Source organism: Chanodichthys erythropterus, chromosome 17 (genome assembly GCF_024489055.1).
Source record: "Chanodichthys erythropterus isolate Z2021 chromosome 17, ASM2448905v1, whole genome shotgun sequence".
NCBI classification, from domain to species: domain Eukaryota; kingdom Metazoa; phylum Chordata; class Actinopteri; order Cypriniformes; family Xenocyprididae; genus Chanodichthys; species Chanodichthys erythropterus.
In genome coordinates this window covers 20,300,001-20,309,468 of record NC_090237.1, presented here as the reverse complement: position 1 = coordinate 20,309,468, position 9,468 = coordinate 20,300,001, and the positions used below count along the sequence as shown (strand labels likewise).

Below are 9,468 nucleotides of genomic sequence, written 5' to 3'. Positions count from 1 at the left end.
ATGCTTTTGTTTTGGTGTGCTTTGTACTTTTTGGACTTTCATAAACTTTATAAAGTTTCATGTCATTTCCTGGATCATGTTACCAAAACTTGAACATAATACATTTGCTGCCTTTCAAATAGTAATATTTACAAAAAAAGCAAGAAAAATTGTGACTTATACCTTAAAGGGTTAGTTCACCCAAAAATGAAAATTATGTCCTTTATTACTTACCCTTATGTCGTTTCACACCCGTAAGACCTTTGTTCATCTTCGGAACACAAATGAAGACATTTTAGTTGAAATCCGATGGCTCCGTGAGGCCTGCATAGGGAACAATGTCACTTCCTCTGTCAAAATCCATAAAGGTAGTAAAAACAAAATCAGTTCATGTGAGTACAGTGGCTCAATATTAATATTATAAAGCGACGAGAATACTTTTGGTGCGGCAAAAAAACAAAATAACGTCTTATTTAGTGATGGCCGATTTCAAAACACTGCTTCAGGAAGATTCGGAGCATAATGAATCAGCCTGCTAAATCTGCGGTTCGGAGCGCCAAAGTCACGTGATTTAAGCAGTTTGGCGGTTTGACCCGCGATCCGATACACTAATTAATTTATGCTCCGAATCTTCCTGAAGCAGTGTTTTGAAATCGGTCATCACTAAATAAGTCTTTATTTTGTTTTTTTGGCGCACCAAAAATATTCTCGTCGCTTTATAATATTAATATTGAACCACTGTACTCACGCGAACCGATTTAAATATGTTTTTAGTACCTTGATGGATCTTGAGAGAGGAAGTGTCCATTGCTCCCTATGGAGGCCTCACGGAGCTATCAGATTTCAACTAAAATATCTTAATTTGTGTTCCAAAGATTAACGAAGGTGGTATGGGTGTGAAACGACATGAGGGTAAGTAATGAATGACAGAATTTTCATTTTTGGGTGAACTAACCCTTTAAATGAGTTCACAAATACCCATTCCCATGCAAAATACAGAGCTGACACCCAAATGTTTTTAATCAGCTTTAATATGCTCAGATACATTGTCAGTTTGCTTCAAATTGACAGATTTCCAGGTATTTTACACAAGTAGTATAAAACAAAATCACAAAGTGTGAATTACATCTCAAGTGGTGGGCCAAGTTTGTGTAGACAGTATTGGGGTATTTTTTATAAATGTCAAAAATAGATATTTGTTCTAAATACATTACATGCGGCACTTATGCGTACAACAGTTTAACGTGTATTCATACAGTGTTTTCTTTTAAACATCCTCAACTTTGACCCTAGCTCTGATAGGCACATGCTCAATGTTACTCTGAACATTCTCCTTTAATGGTCACGATATCAAGGCAATATCAAATCATTGTGCTATTAACAGTTTTCAGTGCCTGAAATGCTACAGGTCACTGGGTATGCCAATTTCCCACTTTTAGTTTAAATTTGGTTTGCAAAAATTTAGTAGTGCTTTGTTACTTTTTATCTACATATACACAAACCTGCCTCAGAAAAATTAACAAGCCATTTTTTTTTTTTTTTTTTGTAGATAACCCAACTTCCCCAACTATTAAGGCTAACAACATCTCTCACAAGCTTATAGCAGTGCTAATGTGGGGGAAATGGCATTAATAAGAGAGATTATTGTGTCCAGTGTATTAGGAGCACAAAGCCTGAGCGATTCACCACTGGAGAGTGTAAAAAAAAGCCTCTCTAAAAAATCAATCTTTTGTCCATTACCGGATTTCATCCCATTTCTACAGGAACACTTATCTTATCAAAGATACTCTGTAATCCTAACCTTTTGGGGCATATATTTGGGACTGAGAAAAGACTAATCTCCAAACTTTTAATATGAGTAATGAATTATGAATCAATTGCAATGTAATAAAAAAAAATGTGGCTGGTTTTCTAGCATAGATACTATCACCGGTTATAATGTGCGCATTCTTTCCATCAACATTAAGATTTCAGGAGCCTTTTCATACATGACACGCGCCTTCATACGTTCTTTAAAAGTTCGTCCTCATTTCTCTTGAGCACCTCAACTAATATTAATAACTTACTAGGCTTGTGAGCAAAATTATGTCGCACAAATAGAACAGGTTTATCCGTCCATATTAACATCTCCAAGTCATCTTCTATATGCAAAAAGTAATTAATACCTTTCCTATGAACGTTTTAATTGAGTTACCAAGTAATTATAACTCACATTACAATGACAGTAATTCACTAGAAGAAAAAGTGTACTGGGTCCGAGTAGGTTTGGATTGCAGAATGCATGGAAAAGTAATCACTTGTGAACATAAATAGAAACCAAGCGAATAACTACTCATTATGAACCCTGATTTTCCTCGTTAACATCACTGAGGTCACCTTCTCTAACAAATCAACATCCCCTAAAAAAAAAAAGCTAGACAGAGTGCAGGAAAAATGCACATATATATATATATATTGTTATTTCTTGGCTTCAACGTATAAAATCATAATATTCATATAACAGTATTAAACCCCAAAACATAAATAAGTTGCTGGATTTTCACAACTGAAAGCAGAGGCCTTTGGTGCAGCTGGCTGGCGTCTCATTGGCAGAGATAAGCTCCACCTGTAGTCATGTGATTGATGAACTAAAGAGCATATCTGGAAGATCATGTGAGAACGCAGGAAGTGCTTGGTCATTTCTCGTCCATCATCTGGAGTTGAGGCGAGGGGCAGTCTGAGAAATCAAAAAGTAAACCTGTTAATTTTTTTTCTCTCCCCTCACTGAAATAATTTACATCATTTCATCAGCAATGCTCACCACAGAAAGGTGTCCATTCTTAGCCTTGGCTATCAGCAACTCTGAGCCAGATGTAAAATCTATGATCCCTTCTTTTCCTTGAGCCACATTGAACTTTATACTGTCCATGAGAGGGAAAGCAAAAGATTTTATTAATAAAAGTATAATACTGAATTCTGAGATTTGCACAAGTCTGTCTTGAAACTCAAAGTATTTTACAAAATGCTAATTTTGCATCTGCAACTCACCTTCCCTGGTTAATGTTAATGCTGTTGATCTTGTCAGCACAGATAGCCACTTTGGTTAACGTCTCGATCACATGCTCGTTCTGAAGCACCACATCACCCTGTGACATCAGTACGGTTTACATTTTCACTCTGAAAGCAGGCAGTTTAGCACTTAAGGGAATTAAAAGCAAATAACTGATCTTTAGACTTACTTTCTGCTTATTGTCTTCAGAAGCAACATGGAGAACGAACATGCCATCACTTAGAGAGCTGACAGAAATCCCTACAGATAAAAACAGAAGTGGTCAGTGTCACTTTTTGATTTTGTTGATTCATTTGTTTTGATTCTTTCTCTCTTTTTTTTTTTAGAAGTGAACCATTATCAAAAGCGTATAAAGTGTATCTTTACAACTGAATAGATAAAAGCTAGTACTCATGGTGGTACTCACATTAATAACGTAAACGTAATATGAAAAGAGGAAATAAACTCTAACTAAGTGTAAAAACAGTTTAAGACTTATTCTTCATCTCTCTTCCTTCTCACCTTTCAGTGAGCTGTAGTCGATCCGCTGTTTCATTTTGGCTTCCTCCACAATAATGGCGCTGTTCGCCATGAGCAGGAGCTGTCGGTTGCGAGCTTTGTATCCTTTTCTATCATACTTAGTCACGGGAACAGCGTACTGTGGGCAAAGACGGATGAAGTTTAGATTACATTACCAGAGACAATCTTTACATTCCATCTTTTATCACAGATGTTTCACAAATTGTTTGGTATGTTGCCTGAGGAAACATCTACAAACACTAAAAAAATAAAAAATGGAGAGAATGATTAAAGGATTTATACAAAAAGATTTTTTATACAAAACCACAGTCTAAACCATATTAAAGAGATTTCACAAAAAAAAGAAAGAAAAAAAGGGCCAGAATTCAACCCACCTTCATCTTGTCATTTCCCAGAGCCTGTAGCACTTTAGGATTTATGTCCTCCCCATCTTTTGAACAAACACACACAGAAACCAATTAGAATATAAAGCAGAGAAAATGAGTTTTCAAACTGAGGCTAAAAAAGAAGATGAAAACTCACTGAGCCTTGTGCCCACAAATAGTTTCGGGACACTTTGTGGGTAGTTGTCCTTCTTGTCCTTGAAGATTTCACTTGCTACCACCTTTTGCTCCAACTGCAATAACAGATAATAAAGCTTAATTTCAAGAAACCACCCCCCCAAAAAAAAGTGTATTAATAAATAATTTATATAAAATAAAAAAAATTAGCTAGTAACACATTATAATTATAAATTTTAATTAAACATAAAATAAAATAAAACATTTATCTATGTAAAACCAAAGTCTTCCATTCTAAATTGAAGCATAATTTACAATAGCCCAATCAAGTGAATGAATAAATATTATGATATAAAATAAAGAACAAAAAATCAAATAAAATAAAACATTTATCTATGTAAAACCAAAATCTTCCATTCTAAGTTGAAGGGTAATTTACAATAGCCCAATCAAGTGAATAAAATAAAATAAAATAAAATAAAATAAAATAAAATAAAATAAAATAAAATAAAATAAAATAAAATAAAATAAAATAAAATAAAATAAAATAAAATAAAATAAAATAAAGTAAAATAAAGTAAAATAAGCACAAAAGTGCTTCCATTCCAGGGTGAAGATTCATTTCCAGGGAGTAGCCCAACAATCAAGTGAATGAATAAATATTATGATAAAAAAATAAAGAATAAAAAAATAGACTAATAAATAGACTAATAAAATAAAAAAATAAAAAACAGACTAAAAAATAAATAAATAAAACAAAATAAAAATGTAACTACGCAAAATGTGTTTCCATTCCAGGGTGAAGCGTAATTTCCAGGCAGTAGCCCAACAATCAAGTGAATGAATAAATATTACGATATAGAAAATGGACTAGTAATAAATTAGAATTAATAATAAATAGTAATATTTAAAAAAAGAACAAAATAAAAATATTAAACTATGTAAAATGTGTCACCTGGTGCTTCCATTCGGGGTTGATATTCTTGCAGTACTTCCACACCATGTTCTGCATGCAGAGTTTGCGGAGCTGCTCTGAAGCCTGTGAACAAAAGGAAGGCATAATCTCTCAGCTCAGGTCTAGAGGAGTCCGTGATTGTACGGATGACTGATTCATAACCGATATCTCACCTCGATGAGGGCGGGAGGTGGCGTTGGCCAACTCTTATCCAAAACTGTTTTGGGTAGGCTCCTGTGCAACTTCATTAGGAACGAGTAGCGAACATAATCCAGGAAGTACTCGTTCTCTGGGCAACGTGGCTGGTGGCGGTAGATGAAGCCTTTTATGAACCTGTAATGTGACCACAGGCAAAAAAAACAAAACAAAAGTGAGCATTGCCGCTCTCACTGGGCAGAATCAGATCACATGTATTGACTATTGTAATAGTCAAGTCATGCACACAGACCTGCGGATGGTGTTGGCAGCCTCTCTTCTGCGCTTTGCTTCCCTGCGGGCCAGAATACCTCTCCACCAGGCTTGGATCCGGATCGCTGATTGTCGCATTTTACGATATTTGGTTTTTTGACTGTAGCCTTTCCAGGATGCCTGCAGTTTGGTAGCTGTGAATGAAGAACAGATTGTGGAAGTTAGCATCTGGAGGAGCATGGCAGACCATCCAGTGAACAGTTACACAAGATACTGTATGGTTTTGAATATGGCTCATACCAAGGCTGTGCTTTCTCACTTCTAGTGCATCTTCGGTTGCGAACAAGGTTTTGGGGAAACGGATGAAGATTTTGGTCCTGTAAGAAAAGAAAAAAAAGGAAAGTTGCCTTCACCTTTTCTGGTTCCAAAGAAATAATACTGATTTATTAATACTAATATGGCATTTCAGAACACTGTATTTGTGTAACCAACCTGCCGAGCTTGTACTCCTCGGGTTTGTAGCCAAGGTGTTTGACGAGTGAGGACACTCCATCGACCAGGCGGCCATTCCAGTTTGGCCATGTGTCTGGACACAGGGATTTATACCTGAAGCAGAAAACACCAGCATGACCCACAAAACTTGACCACATTTTAAGTAGAAACAGGAATCACTGTTTGCGACACATTGCTTGTTCCCTTTGACCTGCATTATCACTGAAATCCACAGGAAGTGCTGAGCTTTAAAAAGAGGATTAGAAAGTATGAAGTTTACAAATATAAGCTTTTTTGTGAGTGCCTTGCTGGGAAAAAAAAACCTAAATCAGCTAAATTGGTTCAGTTGGTTAAGGCTAGCATGAACAACAAGTTAAAAGCATATTGCGGGTTACCATTATGAGGTATGTTTGGTCACCCAGCAAGGCAATATCCAGGTTGTGCCAATAAAAGACCAGCATTAAAAAATGGTTCAAACAGGTCTAAGTAATTTTTTTTCAGCCATGTAGATGCTAACCTCTGTAGGAAGTTCTCGTAGCGACGGCGATATGCAAACCCAGCTCTCCTCACCCGAAGGTTTTCCATCAGACCAAGATATTTTACTTGGTGCCTGATGAGGACTTCATCAAAGCGCCCTGTAGAGAGAGATATTTCAGTTTAATAAATTGTAAAATCATACATGTAGTGTGTGTATAACACCATAGATTTGCCACTATTTTTGAGTATAAGAGCTTATGAACAAAAGACGCTAACAAATGACAAGGGAAAAACAAAGGAGCTCATGAAGTAAGAGAGAATCAGATTGAGTGAACGAATGACAGCAATTTGAAGAGTTGCAAAAGAAGAAAGAAAAAACTGCACAAACTCAAGACTTAACCCTAAGACATTAAATATTAAATGTTTTTAGAACTTTAACAGTCATAAAAAAAGAAATAAAATTTCACATATATTTAAATTTAAGTTCCAGAGTTTAATTTAGCTCATTATTCATTTTAATTTAGCCAATTTAGCTATTTTTTTCCTAGACTTGTATAGTATTTTGGGCTATGTTCTGGTTTTTTAAAAATGACTAAATGTTTGATGGCTTGACATGAAAAAAGTACCAAAAATATATAGGTATTACCATATTCCGTTCAATAAACTAGATTACTAATAATTCTCATGTCCTATAGCATTACAAAATTTCCTACAAATCTTGGGAGTACCATACAAATACCATGGTATGTAACAATGGAACACATAAAAGGACCATGATATTGCCATACAATCCCATACTAATGCTGTCCCACGCAAGGGAAAAGTTGCAAGGAATGAGCACAAGTGAAGTATAATGATTTATAATTATAGAGATAAACTGCACTAAAACTCAAAGAGTATAGAACATTTCTCACAAACCTGCTTGCTTGGCATCATTCGGCTTGATGCAGCGCACGTAAGACGGTTCCTTAGACATCAGTATTTCCATCAACTTCGCCAGGCTGTTCTTGAACTGGGTTGCTGCCTGGTTGCAGCGAGTCAACGGATCGAGGGAACAAGAAAAAGAGGACAGTTAGAAACAAGCAAGAACACAAGCGACAGTGTGCAAGTCCAGCCAGGCAGTGACAATGTGGGAGAAGCCAGTGGTCAACAATGCAAGCAAACAACTAAACAGCAGCCCACCCACACTCAGCCAATGGAGCTCCGTGGAGTGGGCACTGGGATCGGGTGGGGGTTCAGGGTTGCACACAGTCACACAAAGTGAAGGGGGTACAACAGTGTCAGGGCATTCCTCACAGTGTAGGTAGCAAGCAGAGATTCGCAATCTCATGGACTGAGGCCAAGCTGCTGAGGTTTATCTATAAATGCTACTGTGAATGTGAAACTGATTCACAAACAATTTTTTTCTTGTTTACGGTTCTGTGTAAGCATAAAAAAAAACAACTGACACAAAATATGAAACATACTAGCATAAAGCGGGATGGATGGAAAGATTGGATAGATATATAAATAGATAGATAGATAGATAGATAGATAGATAGATAGATAGATAGATAGATAGATAGATAGATAGATAGATAGATAGATAGATAGATAGATAGACAGACAGACAGACAGACAGACAGACAGACAGACAGACAGTCAGATAGAACGGCAGACAGACAGACAGATAGAACGGCAGACAGACAGAACGGCAGATAGACAGACAGAACGGCAGACAGACAGAACGGCAGACAGACAGAACGGCAGACAGACAGAACGGCAGACAGACAGACAGAGAGAACGACAGACAGACAGATAGAACGACAGACAGATAGAACGACAGACAGACAGACACATAGAACGACATACAGACAGACAGATAGAACGGTAGAACGACATACAGACAGACAGATAGAACAACAGAGATAGATAGACAGACAGACATACAGAAAATGACAGACAGATAGAACGACAGAGATAGATAGACATGCAAGGGATAGAAAACGACAGATAGAAAACGACAGACAGACAGAACGACGAACAGATAGAAAATGAAAATGAAAGAGATAGAAAACGACAGACAGACAGAACGACAGACAGATAGAAAACGAAAGACAGACAGATAGATTGATGAAACAAACCACAAAAGGACAGATAGATAGATATAATATATGTAATGTACTAGCAAAAGTATGGATGGATGGATGGATGGATGGATGGATGGATATAGACAGACAGAATGGCAGACAGATAGGTAAACAGATAGACAGACAGATAGAAAACGACAGACAGATAGATTGATGTAATGAACCAAAAAAGGATAGATAAATAGATAGAGACAGACAGACAGATAGATAGATACCGTCTCTGGCCGTTTCTTGTCTGTGAGCTCTTCTCGGTCGAAACACTGAGTGAGGATTTTATTCTCGGACATACACATGACCTGAATATAAAGACACATTTACCCGTTGAATAATTGAAAATTCAGAATAGATAGTGTATTTTCTCATAATTTTTTATATTTTTTTCTGGGCCTGTTCCCTCACCTCCTTCAGGTTTCTGAAAAGGAGATCATTGTTCTTGTCCAGGAAGCCTAGAAGTTGGAAAATACACAATGACGTCAGTCAACGCTCAGCCTGGGAAAGATCTGTGGGCATAAGAGCCCGCTCTTGTTCAACGACACACTCTGTTTCTGTTTCTTCTTTTTTTTTTTCCTGCCCTCTGTTCAATAACTGACCGTTCACATTATAGTTGACTTCTCCTGCGTAGTGGATCAGTCTGAACTCCTCACGACCCATCACTTTACGGGTTTTTCCATCAGCCAGCTTGTGACTGTAATACAGTGAAAATGCAGATATATAAATAATGTATATATATTGGTCTTCAGATGCTCAGGATATGATTTTAAACATGATATTAGATAGAATGACAAAGGGAAGGTGGCGTGACTGACGTTACGAAGTGGGCGTGGCCACCGACAGTGTCCTCAAGCTTCTCCAGGAAGGTGATGTCACTGGCATCTCCAGGTCGGAGACACTCTTCATCCTGTAGAAAAGAGAGGTGAATAATTTTAGCTTTAAGCAGCTTAAAACAATGTTAAATACATT

The 9,468-nt window shown here is 36.9% G+C and overlaps 1 protein-coding gene across 5 annotated transcripts in view; it reads right to left on the bottom strand.

The window, feature by feature from the left end:
- Positions 1 to 992: 992 nt before the first annotated feature.
- Positions 993 to 9,468, bottom strand: part of myo1cb (myosin Ic, paralog b) — a 47,966-nt gene continuing 39,490 nt past the window's right edge. For all 5 annotated transcript variants that reach the window (XM_067364282.1, XM_067364284.1, XM_067364285.1 and 2 more), the window contains 18 exons: positions 9,315 to 9,406; positions 9,099 to 9,193; positions 8,908 to 8,954; positions 8,724 to 8,804; positions 7,298 to 7,403; positions 6,420 to 6,537; positions 5,903 to 6,016; positions 5,711 to 5,787; positions 5,451 to 5,604; positions 5,176 to 5,335; positions 5,003 to 5,086; positions 4,070 to 4,163; positions 3,922 to 3,977; positions 3,530 to 3,665; positions 3,198 to 3,268; positions 3,007 to 3,104; positions 2,780 to 2,879; positions 993 to 2,695 (listed from right to left, as the gene is read on the bottom strand). In XM_067364282.1, coding sequence (XP_067220383.1) covers positions 2,669 to 2,695; positions 2,780 to 2,879; positions 3,007 to 3,104; positions 3,198 to 3,268; positions 3,530 to 3,665; positions 3,922 to 3,977; positions 4,070 to 4,163; positions 5,003 to 5,086; positions 5,176 to 5,335; positions 5,451 to 5,604; positions 5,711 to 5,787; positions 5,903 to 6,016; positions 6,420 to 6,537; positions 7,298 to 7,403; positions 8,724 to 8,804; positions 8,908 to 8,954; positions 9,099 to 9,193; positions 9,315 to 9,406 — 1,710 coding nt within the window. In that variant the 3' untranslated portion in view covers positions 993 to 2,668. The remainder of the gene's footprint in view (positions 2,696 to 2,779; positions 2,880 to 3,006; positions 3,105 to 3,197; positions 3,269 to 3,529; positions 3,666 to 3,921; positions 3,978 to 4,069; positions 4,164 to 5,002; positions 5,087 to 5,175; positions 5,336 to 5,450; positions 5,605 to 5,710; positions 5,788 to 5,902; positions 6,017 to 6,419; positions 6,538 to 7,297; positions 7,404 to 8,723; positions 8,805 to 8,907; positions 8,955 to 9,098; positions 9,194 to 9,314; positions 9,407 to 9,468) is intronic.